At 47.8% G+C, this 16,919-nt stretch overlaps 5 protein-coding genes across 5 annotated transcripts; 2 read left to right on the top strand and 3 right to left on the bottom strand.

Annotated features, from left to right (window-relative positions):
- Nucleotides 1-429: 429 nt before the first annotated feature.
- On the bottom strand, nucleotides 430-1,665 carry CCOS01_11096 (uncharacterized protein; the record flags this gene model as incomplete). The annotated part of the gene is made up of 3 exons (XM_060459249.1): nucleotides 430-1,177; nucleotides 1,208-1,339; nucleotides 1,415-1,665. 3 exons carry the CDS (start codon nucleotides 1,663-1,665, stop codon nucleotides 430-432), a joined length of 1,131 nt encoding a protein of 376 aa, XP_060309981.1.
- Nucleotides 1,666-3,121: 1,456 nt separating this feature from the next.
- CCOS01_11095 (uncharacterized protein) lies at nucleotides 3,122-4,231 on the top strand (the record flags this gene model as incomplete). The annotated part of the gene is made up of 3 exons (XM_060459248.1): nucleotides 3,122-3,774; nucleotides 3,865-3,913; nucleotides 4,100-4,231. 3 exons carry the CDS (start codon nucleotides 3,122-3,124, stop codon nucleotides 4,229-4,231), a joined length of 834 nt encoding a protein of 277 aa, XP_060309980.1.
- Nucleotides 4,232-9,907: 5,676 nt separating this feature from the next.
- Nucleotides 9,908-11,752, top strand: CCOS01_11094 (isoamyl alcohol oxidase; the record flags this gene model as incomplete). Its single annotated transcript, XM_060459247.1, has 3 exons — nucleotides 9,908-10,457; nucleotides 10,510-11,375; nucleotides 11,426-11,752. The coding sequence occupies 3 exons, from the start codon at nucleotides 9,908-9,910 to the stop codon at nucleotides 11,750-11,752; spliced, it is 1,743 nt and encodes a 580-aa protein (XP_060309979.1).
- A 1,055-nt stretch (nucleotides 11,753-12,807) lies between these two features.
- Nucleotides 12,808-15,004, bottom strand: CCOS01_11093 (endoglucanase B; the record flags this gene model as incomplete). Its single annotated transcript, XM_060459246.1, has 5 exons — nucleotides 12,808-12,963; nucleotides 13,050-14,224; nucleotides 14,278-14,409; nucleotides 14,465-14,806; nucleotides 14,857-15,004. 5 exons carry the CDS (start codon nucleotides 15,002-15,004, stop codon nucleotides 12,808-12,810), a joined length of 1,953 nt encoding a protein of 650 aa, XP_060309978.1.
- A 1,397-nt stretch (nucleotides 15,005-16,401) lies between these two features.
- Nucleotides 16,402-16,816, bottom strand: CCOS01_11092 (uncharacterized protein; the record flags this gene model as incomplete). Its single annotated transcript, XM_060459245.1, has 3 exons — nucleotides 16,402-16,505; nucleotides 16,575-16,686; nucleotides 16,751-16,816. 3 exons carry the CDS (start codon nucleotides 16,814-16,816, stop codon nucleotides 16,402-16,404), a joined length of 282 nt encoding a protein of 93 aa, XP_060309977.1.
- Nucleotides 16,817-16,919: the final 103 nt, after the last annotated feature.

Below are 16,919 nucleotides of genomic sequence, written 5' to 3'. Positions count from 1 at the left end.
ATATTCCGCGTATCTTTCAACTACACAAGCCTTTCCGTGCTCACAAGATTCTGACTGTCCAAGGTCTGGACCATATGAGTTTCCGTGGCGGTTCTTTTTGGTGGGAACAACTCACAAGGATTTGGTATTTCTTCTGCGTCAGGAAAGAGTATCAAGTACATTTCTCTCCACTTGTCAATTTCGTCTGTCAAACTGGACTTTTTTCGTAGCCGCTTCTCTTGATCTCCACTAATCAATAGAACTTGAAGAGGCTCTTCTGTCGGGGTGCATCTTCTTTCTGCTTGCAAATGTTCAGTCTTGTTTGACATCGATACAAATGGCATATGGCACCGAGGGCAGGATAGCCGCGGTCCTTTATGAAACCTGTAAATGTGTTCCCTTAAACAATTATCAGCGGGATACAACGCTTGTTATTTGGCCTACGTGGACTTACTTGACGTGACGAACCGAATTCCATTCACCTACAAAGCAGATCCGCCGTCGTGATGAGCTGATCATCTGAGGAAACATCTTCTTATAAGGACAAGCAAGTCTGAGTCTCTTGTTGGCGATCTTGTAGCCATCAGTGTCCAGTGATGGTAGGCCTCTGTTCGAGTTCCATGGATTGAGCGACATCTCAGGTGCTCCATGAACTGTGAATGCGTTCAACTGCTCTGGAACATATCCGGGGTGGGACTTTCCAAAGACTTCTTCGTCTATGAATGGCGAATCCGGACGGGGAATGCTGGGGAATATCATATCCCATAGTTCAAACCATTGATCTACTTTAGATGAGCCTCTTCTGGCTGACCAATACTGAAGTTCAAGTCTCTGGTATTCATTGATTCCTTCATATCCAGGGTCTGACGAGGCTGTGCAAGACCTTTGCATCAAGTGATGGTCAAGATCCTTGAGGGTGTCAAAAGTTTCCATGCAGATTATACAGTGAGTTGGCTGCACGTGACGTCGAAGTATATGCTGTTTGACGTATCTGATCTCCGAGAGCGTGGCACTGTAACATGAACGCTGCTTGTTTGGGTCCAGTTTCCAAAAAGGACAGGCAAATTGGTGTTGCGTGCTCTTTGACCTCGCTCTCTTGCTCATGGAGGCTTTGGGTTCCTCATCATCGCGGTCAGAGTCGTCGTCATTGCCCTGTAACCTCTTGCTTGGTCTTGATTGGTGGACATATGGCCTTGCCCTCGCGGATGAAGAGAGTTCAGAAGCTCCTTTTTGTGGAGCAACGGCTGATGAAGATGTCTGTGGGCTTGTGGAGACATGGCCTATGGTGTTTGTTTTCTCAATAGAAGAAATTCTAGAGTCTGCTATACAGGATAGCCTGGGGCGTTGCAATACACAGGATCTGTTGAATCGTTAATACTATGCTCGTAACTTGTGACTAGCCACTTATTTGGACTGGAATCGGAAGTCGGGCTACCTGAGATAAGCCGTTATCTTGGATAGTTGTGTCGCGAGGTCACATGACGCTTTCCACGTGCTTTTCCCGGGTTTGACCAATGGGGGAGTGTGAAGTGTATCCACGGCCATTTGGCTGTTGTACTGGGGAATGGCGAGCTGGTCGCGCCGAGGCCATGTGTGTTGATTGTTGAATCCGTAGTCTTCACGCAGCTGTCGTACTTGATGTGTGGCCCTGTCATCAAACATCATGGCTAGACACGGAACAGCCATGTTTGATCAAGTGCGGAACAGAACCGTGGGGGATGGGCTAGCCTAGTAGCTGTGTAGAATGACAAACGTGCCAGCAGATTTGAGCCGAACAGGATTTCTCTTGTGACCGGCCAAACAACGCTTCAAGGGAGCGGTATCGGCCTCGGGTAAACTAGCGCTTTCTTGTGATCTGGAGTAGATGGTAGGCGAGAAATCATGTAGAGCGCATCGCCGATGGGCTATTAGACGAGGTCTTTGATCAAACACGAGAGACACATTCACAAATGACGACAAAAGAGGGGAAGTCAAAAGTGTTAGGAAAACTGGGCTGCGCGTGAGAAATTGGGGAGCGGTAAGCCTCGGGTTGGGTTGACATGTGGCGTTTGTTGAGGGAATGTCACTGGACAGACTAGTTGTTAGCCTCAACCAATCACAATTACGATATGATACATTTTAATGACTATGGCTTGTAGTCTTACACTCCTTAGATACGTAGAGATAAAACAAGTCTGGGGACCGAGACATGTCAACGCTGTACGTCGTAAACTGGCGAGTGGGATCACAGCAAGCATCCTTGCCTCCTTGAGAGCATCGTCCGCCGATTCCATCAGACCATGACGTCGTGTAACGAGTCGAGGCTTGGGCGATTTACCCCTCCTTTTGTTAGCTTGGTCGCCTTGTACTTCAACAGGTGTGGGCAGGCTGGTGGCCTCTGTAAAAGCCAATCGGCGATGACGGCGAGTTAAGGAGTTGTTATGCGGCGGCTTCGACCGCCCGATTGGACCAAAGATGCCGTCATTTGGGGTTCTTTGATCAATCGGTAACCTGGGGAAGGGGCGCAGGTAGTGACGAATGATTGGCGAGCTCCTTAGCGGTTGAGCCAGAGGCCCTCGGACAGGAGAGAGACGACGATGGTCTGCGTCGGGATGCAGAGCAGAGGGGTGACCAGACGGATGTCATCGACCGAGTTGAAGTGCTGTTCGAGAATTTGGGGGTCTTTGGGACTCCCCTCTTTGCAAGCTTGATATATGTTCCATCATCGCTTCCTCTTCCACGCAGCTAATGTTCCTCACTCCCAATTTTTCATTCATAACCAATCATAACCGGGACAACAATACTTCGAATCGTTTGGGGCGTAAAGGCAACCTTTTCAGATCGTGAATACTCAACGCCTCAGGTAAGTTTTGGGCTCTTGTATCTTTCTTGGTGGACCTCGTCGACAGTCAATGGCTTGGGCCGAAGCTGGAAGCCACCGAGTGGTGCCGACCGAGTGGGCTAAAGGTGTGATGATGGATCAAGTCCCACATACGCACGATGCCATCATGCACGGCACGAGTTGGGACGGTACTACATCTGAGAATGGAGGCACGACGGAGAAATGATGAAGCTGACGATGGCACACTAGTACCAGCATTGTCGACTTCGTCAACTCGGCTACCGACAACCGTATAAAAAGAGAATATAGGGAATATAGCAGATGCCCTTTCAGATCCTCAGGGACGCCGGTGCCAACTTGGCCGCGTGCTCCAGAGGAGTGCGCAGGTACTGTCATCGACTGTACCGTCGCATCCTTGGACGAGACGGTGCTCCTCAGCAGGGTGAGGATGTTCAGCAGAGGGGTCGCGTCGCCAACCCTCTCGTCATCCTTGTCACAGAGATTCTGGCAACTGACATCTCCGTCTCTCGAGCAATGGTTGCTCAACTCGGCTTCGGCCTGGTGTACGGTGTTGCAGTCAGCGCTCTTCATCTGCCACTAGGGCGCCGAACTCGCTTGAGAACGGTTCTCGCACTGGCGGGTGTCGTGCCCGCGGCCGTATACCTCCTCCCTGGCGGCCCGACGCTTCATGTTGTGCCGATGATCATCATCTCCGCTGGGGCAGGGACTGAGATCCAGCACAACCTCCTTTTCCGGAGTCGCAATTGGACAGCCGACTCGGTCCTGCGACCTCAGAGCTCGGTGGAGTGCCTCTTGATGGCTTGGCTGATTGCCGTTGGAGGTAACGTCAAAGAAGTCAGCCACTTTATTCAAGCTGGCGCGGTGCTTTGCTTGGATGTGCTCTGTTCATCGATCGCCACCAGGTCTTTGACGAAGTTCTTCCTCCGAGTGGTCTTGGTGACGCTGGGGTTGGCGTATTTGGTTCACGTAGGTTTACCTCGTCGGGCTGAGGCGAATATGGCTGACCGATGTCTAAGCAATTCCTTCCTTCTTCGACACCTAAGTATTGAGACCGCCGAGGTGAGGTCACACGCTCTTCTCAAGGACAGAAAGGTATGTCGATAGTTGTCATCTCATCCGCGTCTTTATGCCAAGTATTCTGATCGTTGAAATAGCTCGGCCCAGGCCTGAAGTCCTGATGGTGATCGGCTTATTCGTGACACCCGGCATGGCTGTCTTGTACAAGTATGTTAGAGAGGTATCATCCCTAGATTGTACCGGAGGGTACTGGGTAAACAGAGTGTACGGGAGGCCGAGGAGAATCCCGCGGCAAATGGCGTTCTTCCTCTTCAGAAGAACGAGCTCCCAGTCCCAGCGTGGGGTGAGTTTAAGAAGAGCTTCGAGCCGTGGGTTGAGCAGTGGATGGACTGAGATAATCGTTGACGATTGCGTCGAAACTACCGTACAAGCAGCCGCGGCCGAGGTTTGGTCGGGAGTTAAGGATATGGGCGTGGGTTTAGTCTCGGCGTTACTGGAAGGATTTTGTATGGCATGGGTGTTTAAAGGCAAAGAGAGTATAAATGCAAATTAAAGGACAGGGCATAAAATAAAAACAGAAATTAGAATGGGACTTGAGAACATGATATGGAGCGTGATTGAGTTGTATAAGCTAGTATGAACCTGTTCTATGGATGAACTGTGAGTGTGTGCTGGAGGAAGATGCAGAAGCGAAGAAGTGTCAGGAAAGAAGCAGAGAATTGAAAGGAGATGGGAACCAATGTCATTAATTCAACACACATATCTCGCATTCAATCTCCCACATGTAGCCAGGCATCCATTGCCGTCATTCTGCGCAATCTCCTTCAGGCAGACAGGCTGCGAAGCGCACAGTTGTGCGCTTAGAGCTGTGCGCTTGGAATGTGCACAGTTGTGCGGTTGCGGTGCGCAAAAGCCGCTTCACCTTTGTGGATAGAGAGAACCCTGAGGGGAGAATTAGCGTCTTAGGTAAGGCAATCTAAATGCCGGTTGCTGGGATCAATAGGGCGACCTGGCACCACACCACCCCTTCGTGCAACTTGCCAACTGTGAAGATGCGCGTTGTCTGCTGTTTGGTGCAGAAGGCACTGAAACCAGTAAAATTCTGTAGTTACCGCCTATTTCCAAAGGTATCCGGGGATTTTCCCTGGCTCAATTGTCGACCCCAGTACCTTGGAGGGTCACGGAAATGGTGAGGTATGAAAAGGCACTACGGCACTGGTGCAAACGAATATGGTGTGGAGGCCATGTCGGAGCTCCAGGGTGCCCCCGAAATAAGCTAGGACGGACCCCCGTAGCCTCTCGGCCTGGTCGGGTGCCGCGTGCGGTTCCTCGCGAAGCCGGAAGAACATTTAGTGGCGAGAGGCGGACTGTCTCGGGGCCGAAATGTGGGGCAATGCCGGGCAGGACACGGCAACGACCATCTCCTTCGGCTTGGAATGTCTCGCTGCTACTTTGTATACTATAGACGAAACCTGTTATGATATTTGCACTCGCGTAGGAGAAAAGCCTTGGAGATTAATCTATCGTGACCGAGTTACATGTTTCGCACTGCGAGATCGCGTTACTAACGACGCGTAAAGACAGATGTGTTTGCTATGATCTATGACATTAGTACCAGCGCATTTTCGGTCATCTACACCATACCTGGCTTTTCTCAAGCTTCCCTCTATGACTTTTCTCGCGAAATCTTTTACGTCATCTGAGCAGCAGAGGCCTCATCGATGAAGTGCTCCTTCAACTCCAAGTGCTGCAACACAGAGCCATAATACGTGTACTGGCCATCCGGCAGCTGTACAACCGAACTCCGCAAGTCATCTCCCGCATGAATCCTCGCCGTAGCCTCCCAAGCTTTCACGATATCATCATCAACGACAACATCGTCCCGGGTACTCTTCCAAGTGATCCCAGCAAGCCCATTGTCGACCTTATACCTAGATATACTAAACTACCCGACCCGACCATTCCATATCTCCATGAGCCCAAGTTTCGGCATCCGGCAAGCCGCCATCGCAGCCAATAACAGCAGCGTCTTGATCTTTGTTCGCCTTTCAATGGCTTCATCGCTGTCGCCGCTCTCTCCAAGAAACATCTCGGCAGTTAGAGTGAGCGTCTTCAGTTTCGGGAAGTTAGGTGCGTTGTTCAGGAAATCATCGGCATCAACGATAAAGCAAAGCGCCAATTGTTCCACAAGAAGACAACTTGCACCATGGAGCTTACTGGTTCTTATACTTCAACTCCTCTATAGAAGACACGCGCAAAGTAGGGGGTGCTGGACCCTCCGTGTAAGATTTCAAACTTCTTTAGCGAAGGTGGAAGGCCGTGCCGGCACATGTCACTGAGGCCTAGATGTAATTATGAACCATTAGTCATCCCATGAAAACAGAAGAAGAGATCGGCGGAGATGGCATTCGTAGAGAAGACCTCCTACCTTAAGCCAGCGTCTCTCCGCTCCTACGCTGCAAAGCCGCCACCTCTCAAAATGAATCTGCATTAAGCGAGGAAGACTCTTGATGATTTGATCCAAAGAATCCGGTCACTGGTTGCGTGTATTTGCCCTCCGCAGAAGAAACTTGATAACGACTTGCACGAACGGTAACCATACACGGCTAAGCTTGACATCGTACGAATAAAGGGCCTTGATAGCTCTGGAATGTATCGAAATACTTTGACCTTGACCCATGTGGGCAATCCAGAGTAGGCTCGTGTGACTGAAGGGTTCAGACTCATCGTGCTACGCAAGAGACCCGGTCTCAAGATACACTCGAATAGTGATCGACGTCGTCCTTTGGCGTATAATTGTTATATCTGATGAGCCCCGCCAGTGTATGGGAGCTTATCTAGAGCGTTAATCCTTCTCCGGCCTGGTCAACTTCCCATGACGCCAGAGAATTCCATAGATACAGCGCAGCTGTTGCAAATGGGCTCCGTCATTGATTCCACGGTAAAGCCGGGCCATCCTCTTCGGGCTGAGGCTCCTCAAGGCGAAGCCAGATGTGCCGGACATAGCCGCGCCTCCTGGGGCTTTACATGTGCTCCCTGAACGAACTGAGGTCTTGCAGCCGCAGAATGAAGTTCTTGAATATTAGACTCTCGAAGTAATCTTGCCAATCTTTGGATACGCTGGCGTAGCCTGCTATGCCGCGACTGGGCGAGGTCGGTGAGCCGTAGGCATTTGCGACATGCTTTAAGATCTGAAGATGCAACTCTCGCGGTAAAGAGGCCCGACATGGCTTCGCGCCGTTCATGTTTACCTTCCGTTTTGGGATAGCGCCCGGTGAGAGAGTGAGAAGCTGTGTTTGGAACGTTATTGCTGGATGAGGAGAAGTTGGTAATGTTGCGAGTCCGCACTGTAGCCGCCGCAAGCCTGTGGGGCATCCCCGGCCTTGGCTGTGCATGTTCGGTCGTAACATGATGTTAGCATCCATCGACTCGTAGTAATTACTTTCCAATTCTTACCTACTTTGGAGTTAAAGCGACAATCGCAGCGCCTAGACCGCTAATCGTCGGCTGACGTTGATTTTAACCTGCCAGCCGACACAAGGAATAAGTCGCCCCACCCCCTTTTGGCCCCCCCCTACATTTGGCCCCCCTTTAATTTCTTCCTAACTACCTTATTATAATCTAACCTATAATATATAAACCACTATAATAATTATAAAAATCGTCTAAATATAATTCTTTTTTTTATAATTATTTATTAATATATTATAGTTTTATATACTAAAAATAAAATTAATTAGGCTTTTAATATTATTAAAAACGGTTTTTTATTCTATAAGGCCTCGATTAACTATAGGATTTTAAAATTAATACTTTATAATTATATAAAGGGCTATTAAAATCGAGCAAGGGCTTTTATTAAGCTTTAAAAACTTCTTTTTTAATAAGAGAATAGGCTAGCTAAATAAGTTTATATTTAATATAATCTAAATATTATATTAATATATAAATAAGTTAAGGAATTTACTAAGTAAGTTTTGCGTATTTAGGGGGATATTAATCTTATTAATAAGAAATAAATAAATACTTTTTTTAAAAAGAACTTATTAATTAAGGTTTAAAGAAGTCGTACTATTAATTCTAAACGTATTAATAAAGTAATTATTAAAGTTATTAAGCCCTGGTTTTAATTACTTAATATATTAAAGATCTTTAATATTAAATAAGTTAATAAGTATAATATAAATAAGACTAATATCCTTAAAGATAAGGGATTTAATAGCCTAGTTTTAAGTATAATAAAAACTAAAATAATACGAAAAAAAGAGCTTAGATTACGTACTTAGGTCTTTATTATTAAGTATATTTTAGTTAATAATAAAGCTATTAAACTACTAGTTATATATAAAAAGAAGATAGTATAGTAATAGTAGTTCTTTTTTAAACTTCGCTTATATTATAATTAAGAGTTTATAATAATAAATAATAACTAAACTATTAATAAGACTACCCTTAACTAATTAAAAAAGGTTTTTTTATTCTAAACTAATACTCTTATAATAAGGGGGGTTAACTTATAAAAAGAACTTCGACTATTAATTTTATATAAATATAGGAGTTATATAATAATTAAATTTATATAAGAGTATTATATTAATAATATTTACTTATTATTCTTATTATTATATACTTCTTATATCCTTTAGTTATTAAATATAATAATATTTAGTCCTATTAAGTTTATTTATAAAAAGGAGCTTAGTAAATATAAAATAATAAATAATTTTATTATTATTAAAAAGCGCTTTTTTTAACTTATTATAATACTACTCGTTTAGTTAGTTTAATAAAAAATAATATATAAAGTAGTTAAAAAATAACTAGGCTATAGCTACTTAATATAAATAAATTATTAATTAATTTAATAATATTACTTAACTTAGTTACGCTATTAAACTAGATTATAATTACTAACTAATTAATTACTAATACTAAAAAAAACGTTAACTAGGCCTTTATAACGTTAGTTATTAACTAATTAACTCTTAAAAAAGTTAGAGAGCTCTATAAGTACTTAAAGCTATTTATAAAGCTTAGTTTAAATAAGAATACTTAACGACTATTATTTAAAAAAATAAAAAAAGCTTTTAATAAGTAAACTTATTAATTAGCTATAACTTAGTATTAAGTTTATATTTTAAAAATAAAAGTTTAGTATATAATATTTAAAAAAAAGAAGAGTATTTTAATAAATTTAAATATTAAGTTCGCTAGTATTAAAAATATTTAAAGAGCTTAGGAAGACGTTAATAACTATTTTATTAGTCCTAGTTAATTCGTAAGGGTTAAATTACTTAGGGATAATTTTAATTATATTATTATAATAATAAAAAATAGTTAAATAATTAAGTATAGTTAGTAGCGATGTTTTGAGACTATGATGTTAAGGGGGGGCTAAATATAGGGGGGGGCCAAAAGGGGGTGGGGCGACTTAATTGTCAGGGATCCATTTCGAACCGCCTGTATGGCAAAAGCGAATACGATACGGGATAACGAACACGAAATACGAGGTATAGTTTAGCGAAGTGGATTCAAGTGGCTGATGTCCTATAAGCCAAGGGACTTGCATGGGTATTATCCATACGGTCTAGGGCTGGGAGTTAGACCATAGTATTATTCGGGGTTGGAACACCGCGCGCGGCGTCTATAGCGCGCGGGAAACTATTCGGAAGCCTAACAATATATACATAAATTTTGTACCAACGCTTTCATAGCCAAGCTACCCGTATGATACCCAGATATGTCTTTGCTGATGTGGATATAACTGGCGTTCTAGTCCTAGGGCTCGCTATTTTGTACATACAAGCCGAGTGGAGAGGTAGACCCCTGTTCAGCGATGCACGCTGCTAATGTGTCGAGAATCCCAATCGTTATAATTCATGGGAGACATAGCCATGAAATTCCTTGGCAAAGCTCAAAGTGTTGTAAATACTGCGTTAGATGTTTCGAGGCTTTGCCGGTAACTTCGGGATTGTCTCTACAGTTGAGTAGATAAGGAACGTTGCTTTCCCGCTTTTAGCATTCATTATCACTTATCGACATTTGAGTCTCATTTGGATTTCCCTCATCATGAAGGCAAAACTTCTTCCTTGCGTCGTTACTTACCTATCGGTACTTGTTTTTGGTGCTGTCTCTTCGCCTGTGGCCCCAATAGGATGCCGGAAGCTGAGTATAGATCACGACTGGCCTGCTCCTGAGGTTTGGGAAGCCGCCATTCCTGGCGTCATCCGGCAGAATGGTAGTGACGCCTATGGTAGGCTCCCTGATTACCGTGTGCGAGCTGAGAACGTATCTATCGTACAGGCAGCAGTACGATTCGCTTCGAAGCATAACATTCGCCTTTCGGTCATCACCACCGGTCACGATCAGTTAGGCCGGAGCGATGCTGGATCTGGCCTTATTATTGACTTATCCCTCATGAACAAGGTCAACGTTCTCGACTTGTTTACTCCAACTATGGATGGTGCTGCCAGTCCTGAGTACTCTATCGACGCGCCGAATGTGATCAATCCCCAGCAGGGCGTGCAAGCTGCTGTCACATTTCAGCCTGGTGTTACCGGACTGGCTCTCAACTACGCAGTGTCTCCCTCAGGACTCTTCACAGTCAGTGGTGCAGCCGGTAAGAAAGTTTCCTGTGGACAAGGTTTTCTTGAGAACTAAGGCAATTGCAGCTGGGGTGGCTGTCTCAGGGGGATGGGGACAGAACGGCGGCTACGGCCCATTGACTGCGCAGTATGGTCTCGGGGTTGACCAGTGGCTTGAAGCAAAGATTGTGACTCCAGATGGGGAGCTCAGGATCGCAAACAGAGTGTGTAATCAAGACCTTTTCTGGGCCATTCGTGGAGGTGGCGGAGGGACCTTTGGTGTAGTTGTCGAAGCCACCTGGAAGGCACACGCTGATATTCCCATGACTGGGTACAATTGGTACATCAACTCGACGATCACAGGTTCGGATGTGTTCGACTCGGAGACCGGAAGTACGCCAGTCAGCGACGCCATGCAATACCTATTCGGAGAGTTGCCCAGACTACAAGAAAAGGGCATCAGCGCTTTTATTTACGTCGATGTTAGCTCCGTCAGGTGCTACGCTGTCCATCCCGGGAATGCCTCCGGAATCGCCAACGCTAATGCCGTCTGGGGACCAATCCTTTCCAAAATGCAATCATATCCCGACATGACGCCATTTCAAACTAAGCCTTACAACTTCGACAACTATAGAGCCTTCTTTGATACGACATACGGACCTCTCATTCTCGAAACGGGTCCGAAACCCCAGCCAAGAAATCACGGAATATACCCATACGACAGCCGCCTCCTAGCCCCTGAGCATCTTCGAGATCCAAGCATTATAAACGCGTTGAAGGGGGGCCTTGGGACTTATGGAGTACTCATGACTGCACCGGGTTCATCGCAAGGCTCTGGCGAAGACACCTCGGCGAATCCGGGGTGGAGGAGAGCGGTGGTTCACCTCGTTGATGGACCAAGTGCCAGCGGACTGCGAACCCTTGCTCCAGATATGGGTGCCTACATCAACGAGGTATGCTAAGTCCGACAACGGAGTGACTGTAACTAACTTTCCTTGTGCAGGCAAGCGTCGCGGAGAAGAATTGGACCCAATCCTTTTGGGGTGCCAACTACGCCAGGCTGTCAGTGATCAAGTCGAAATATGATCCGAACATGGTGTTCTGGCAAACTCCTGGGATCAATGCTCATTACATGCAGTCTATTGATGGACGAGCATGCTTAGTTCTCCCCCCACCTTTGACGCCATCTGAAGTTCCCCCTCCGAGTGATCGAGTTGTTCCTGCAGATCCCGTAGCAGACGCGCAGTTCCTCTTTGGCTCGTTGGAGTTGATTGGTGTCAACTACCCGGCTCCAGGTACCCTAATTGGCTTGCAGCCTGAGTCATCCTAATTTGACGTCGAAGACAGGCAGGCCATTCGGCCAATGATTGGGTCCTGAAAGAGGGACATGTGGTAAGCTTCTCGCCGCCAGAGGTTACTTGCTTCATTTCGTAAAGTTCGGTGTTTGGGTAGAGGCGGATTGGAGACAGTAGTTGATGGTCAATGAGGATTGAGTAAGTAGGATTTTAGAGCAGCAACTCGTTCTTCTTCCTGTATCGTCCAAGTTTAAAGTGGCGTGAAAATCCAAAACTCGCCGTTCGCTATCGAGTTAATGTACTGATAAAGGCTTCATAGCGACTAGATGCCTATTCCATGCTACCTAAGCATAACATTGCTTCCTAGCCGTCCCACCAGGGTGCTTCGAGGCACCCGTTGCCACATCCCTCCTCCCGAGCTGCTGGATGAACACTGTGCCGAGACTGAAACCTCTTGGGCATCGGATCATGATATTCCGCAGACGCGACTGTGTTCAGTCGCGAGGCACATCATCTCCCGCTTGGTTGAGTCATCTGTGCCCCAGAAGTTATGGGAGGGAACGTGTTAGCTCAGCAAATCTACAACAGCAACGAGAAGGAACACTTCAAGCACGGAGGTGAACTTCTCTAGTGCACGAATACATAGACGACAATCTTACCGATCTCGCTTCGCACTGTTATGCATGTCATAGAACACTCACCTAGCTTTGTATGTCTGAGTTCTGGAGAAATAAGACAATGACCTAGCTGCATAGCCCGGGCTCAGGAGTTGACGAAACCTATGGCCTTAGATAACGGCAGACTGCCAATGTGGTAGAGTATCGCTATACACAGAGCCACCTCCAGACGGGATGAACAGTAGTGACATAATACGTATCCGTATTACAACTGATCAGATACACCCTTGCTCTTTATGTATGTACTATTGAGCTTTAAAATAAGTGTCAACTACCTATTTACAGAGAATGTATTAAGCTACAGAACATTTTCGAAGAAGACGGAACCACACTTGACAAGCCCGAGCTTTTCATGAATACTGATTTGCTCGAAGCTCATAGCCTAGAAAGCAGCTTCGCTCCAGAACAGCTACTCATGGGTTCAAAGTATAAGTGATGTTGTTCCCAGGAACCCTCGGGTAAAACTCAAAAGTAAACGTTGTCGCCTTCCCAGCGGAAATAACAGCCTGAACCGTAGCAGACGGTAGGATGATGTTGCCGCCGTCAAAGTTCCACTGCCCGTTGAAAGTCTATTTTCAATGTCAGTACGTGCTCTTCTATAGCCCGACCCAAAGGAACCATGGTTTTCAGGATCCGTTTGGAAAGGATGACTTACGATATGAGCCTGCTGCAACGGTCCAAGATACTGCGTCCAGTCATCAAACAAGTAAACCCCATCACTCCGCAAAGCCTTAACAGCAGCAACCGTCTTGAGTCCCTTGTAGGTGACGGGGATCTTCAAGTCGGCTCCCGCAACGGCCGTGGAGCTCGTCGCACTCGCCACCGGGACATCCCACTGCACGATTTCGACCTGCGACGTCGCTCCCGCGGAGAACGTCAAGGTCAGGTTCGCCTTGCTCCCCGGCGCAGCAGTGGCACTTAAATACTTTGACAAAAAGGCGGCCTTGAAGGTTATTGAGGATGCCGATGCGGTGTAATCCGTATTCGCAGCCAACGTGGTTCCAGTGTTGGTCTTCACCGATTGCAACGTGTTGCCGTTGAACAACCAGGGGAGAGTCTGATCCGCCGGCGCAGTGCCAACCTTGTTCCAGATGTATGCGGATGATGACTGCGTCGTGGCTGATGCATCCGTAGTGCTATCCGGCAAGGAATTCTTCACCCCCTTGACGGCGGTATTCAGAATGGCGAGCGAAGTCGGGTCTCGCCAGGCATGGGCACTGCGATCAAGATGATCCAACCCATTATCCCAAATCACAACAGCAGTATTCAACTCCGCCGCCGTCCTCACAAACTGATCCGTCCACTTCCACCTTGCAGCAGGCTCAGTATTCAGCGGACTCGCGTCAAACTCCCCAATCACCAGCGGCACATCCGAGAAATTCCCCCTCACAATCGCCATCTCGTTTCTCATGGCAGCCTTATCCGCGTCCGAGCCCCAAATCGTCTTGCCCCACGCGGAGAAGATGAAGTCGTACGGGCTGTAGACGTGGTAATGCAGCACCCATGGGTTCTTGATGCCCGCGGGCGCCTTGAACCACTGCGTCGTCTTGGTGGCGTCCATGCCGCCGCCGACGAGGTTGACGACGCGGCGAGTGTTGAAGCCGCCGCTGTCGGCGAGGGATTTGAGGAAGAGGTCGTTGAGGGTGTTTATGCGGGCGCCGTGGTCGGCTGTTGTGGCGGGGGGTTCGTTGATGGATTCGAAGGAGACGAGGTTGGGCTTGCAGGCGAGCTTGCGGCCGATTTGGAGCCAGAGATTGTAGAATTTGTCATTTAGGGCTTGAACGTCTGCATCTGAGGTCGCTTTTGTCACGTCGGCCCAGTTCCAGGAGTCTATTCATGGCGCGTCAGTTTGTTGATAAATGGATGGAAATGGGTGTTCTTACCGTGATGGACGTTTGTGAGAACATAAAGGCCTCGGGCAGTGGCCATGTCAACTACATCCGAAACACGTTGCAACCATGCCGCGTCAACGGTGTAGTTGGGCGCTGCGCTGGTGAAGTGATCATTGTAGGTGACTGCCGTACCGTCAATATCGATGGTGACACATATTAGATATGGTTATAGGCTCACCCGGGATACGAACGCTCTTGAAACCGGCAGCCTTAACATCATCGAACGTCTTTTCGACAACAGGTGGGTTGTTCCAAGATCCCTCGTTAGGGATAGCATCAAGAGTGTTGCCCAGGTTCCACCCCGGGGTCATAGCCTTGACATAATCCGCCCCAGAGATGTCGCTGAAAGAACCAGAACAAGCCGTGGGCGCTGCGCTGGCAGACGAAGATCTAACAGAGCTTGTTAACTGAGATGAGCTTGTCGCGCGTGAAGTTGCAGTTGTTCCAGCAGGGGGCTTCGAAGTTGACGTAAGAAGAGTGGTTGGCGAGGAGCCAGATCCCTCGAGACACTGTGAGTACCCTGGCACTGGAATTAGATGTTGTTCATGAGGGACCTGGGCAGAGACTTACACTCGTTTGCCTTTTCACAGTGCCATCCGGCTGTACATGTCGTCGGTCCCGTCCAGCCGCTACCACCGCATTGGCCGTACGGCGTTTGTTGGGCGGAGGTTGTCTGGGCCAGTACCACTAGCACGGCGAGGCTGATGTCTGATCTCATCGCGAGAGATGAAGATATGGGGTTGTCACGCTCACAGAATCTCGAAAAAACGCACCCTCAGGATTGTCTCGAGGGAGCCTGGCAGGTTTTACATGAAATGCTGGAGCACTTGCCTCCCGTTCGCAATCAAACATACAAGAAAACCACTCATCATCACGGACCAAAATTGACTTACAAGGCCAGGCCAACTGCCAAAACACGCATCACTGCGCTTGGTGGAAAATCCCACGCGATCATGATCGCGATCTTGACGAATGCAATGAGCTGAAAGCTGCAATGGTGGCGGCGAAGAGAGCGGAAGTTGCTCCGAAACAAGAAGATGGAAGGTACGTGAGATGCAGAAAGGGCCCGTTTTCAGCATATGGGAGAAGACCATTCTCTTTTGAGGGCGGAGTGTCGCTCTCAGAGTGCCCGAAGAGGAAATATCACGACACCAAGGAGGGTTGTATCACGTAGACTACCGCTGGCCGAAAGAGGCAACTTTGCTTGCTTGCCTCCGTTCTCCGACTTACCCCTCAATCAGAGGCCAGGGCCAGGGCTACGCAGATGGCAGTCGCCGGTTGGAGTCAATTTACGCTTGTTTCGAAGCGGGCGGGTATTGAGATGCTTAATTGGTTTGACGTGTTCAACCCTTGACCGTTGTCGCCTACTTACTTGATTCACAATATGGGGTCGGAGAGATTGAAGGGGCCCCGGATCTGGAAAGCTTGTTTCCCTTCTTCGGATCATCATGCTATTCGCTACAACGTATCTCCAAAAGGCAAGTATTCGCCTAGGAGGGGAGGGGATATCTGCGAGCTGGTCGGTTTCTTCCGACTCATGGAGTGCAGTTCGTCAACATCAGACGAATGCGCTCTGCGGCTCATGTTTTGTACACGGCTCCCGGCACGCTGATCGACCCGACTTGCCGGCCCCGCACCCGAAAGCGCCTAGCCGTTGTGATCTGGGCACACAGCGGGCAGCTGTTCTCCTACCCTTTCTTCGGCCCTCATGAGCTGGCGCGATGAATACCTTATAGTCTGCCAACCTCAAGCCATCATGTTGACCCACGTCTTTGGGTAGGGTCTGACGGCGCCTCGCGGGCTCGGCGTGATGCTCTCCCAGTAATCCCAAAAGATGGGTGCCCCAATATCGCTGGTAATCCTAAGGCCAGTGTATCGTAATAGGTGGTTGTTGAGTAGAGTTCCGGGCCGCCTCTATGGCCAAACTAATGAAACGCATAGGCATCGCTGTATCCTTCGCTTCGGAGACTTCGTCTGGTAGCTTTTTGATAACGTGATGCCGGCACTAATTTGGCCTGCACGCGGACGCCAAACCAGACCAGATTACAGTATGCACTTCTGTCTCGAAAGATATTTCTCACTCGCGGCAGTGTATGCTCTCTGAAATGGATTCATTCATCGCTTCGGCGGTCCCGGCGGGGGCGGATTTGTCGTTCCCCGGAACTGATTTTTCAGCTCCTCGATAAAATATTGCAAAAAGCCTCGGTCTTCAGGATTCGCTATAACTCAGCACGTCAGCTACCCTCTCTTCAACCAAGTCCCAGCGTGACTCTCAAGTTCGAACGTACCAGTCGCCTGTCCTTGGCGCAGCGGTTCATGCGGCATAGGCCCATTCCGCTTCTCGTCGACGTATCGGTGGATTCGACCGACGCCGCGGTGGAAGCCAGGACTTCTAAGGATCTGTAGATTGACATTCGAGGTTAGCTTGCTGCGTAGGGCGGGGAGGATGGAGGGAATCGCATACTTGGCGGATAATCACATCCTCGAAGGCCACAAGGGCGCGAATTAGCAAGTTCAAAGGCGGAGCCATATTCAACGCGATATTCAATACGAGAGGCTCATAGATGAGGTTGCGAGAGGGACTCGCTCTTTGTGCGACAGATGGCCGATTGATAATCCTCGTGGAGCTTTGA

Source organism: Colletotrichum costaricense (assembly GCF_030867565.1).
Source record: "Colletotrichum costaricense strain IMI 309622 chromosome Unknown Scaffold_12.1, whole genome shotgun sequence".
NCBI classification, from domain to species: domain Eukaryota; kingdom Fungi; phylum Ascomycota; class Sordariomycetes; order Glomerellales; family Glomerellaceae; genus Colletotrichum; species Colletotrichum costaricense.
Note: the sequence above shows the minus strand (reverse complement) of the source record. Positions and strands in the feature narration are given on the sequence as shown.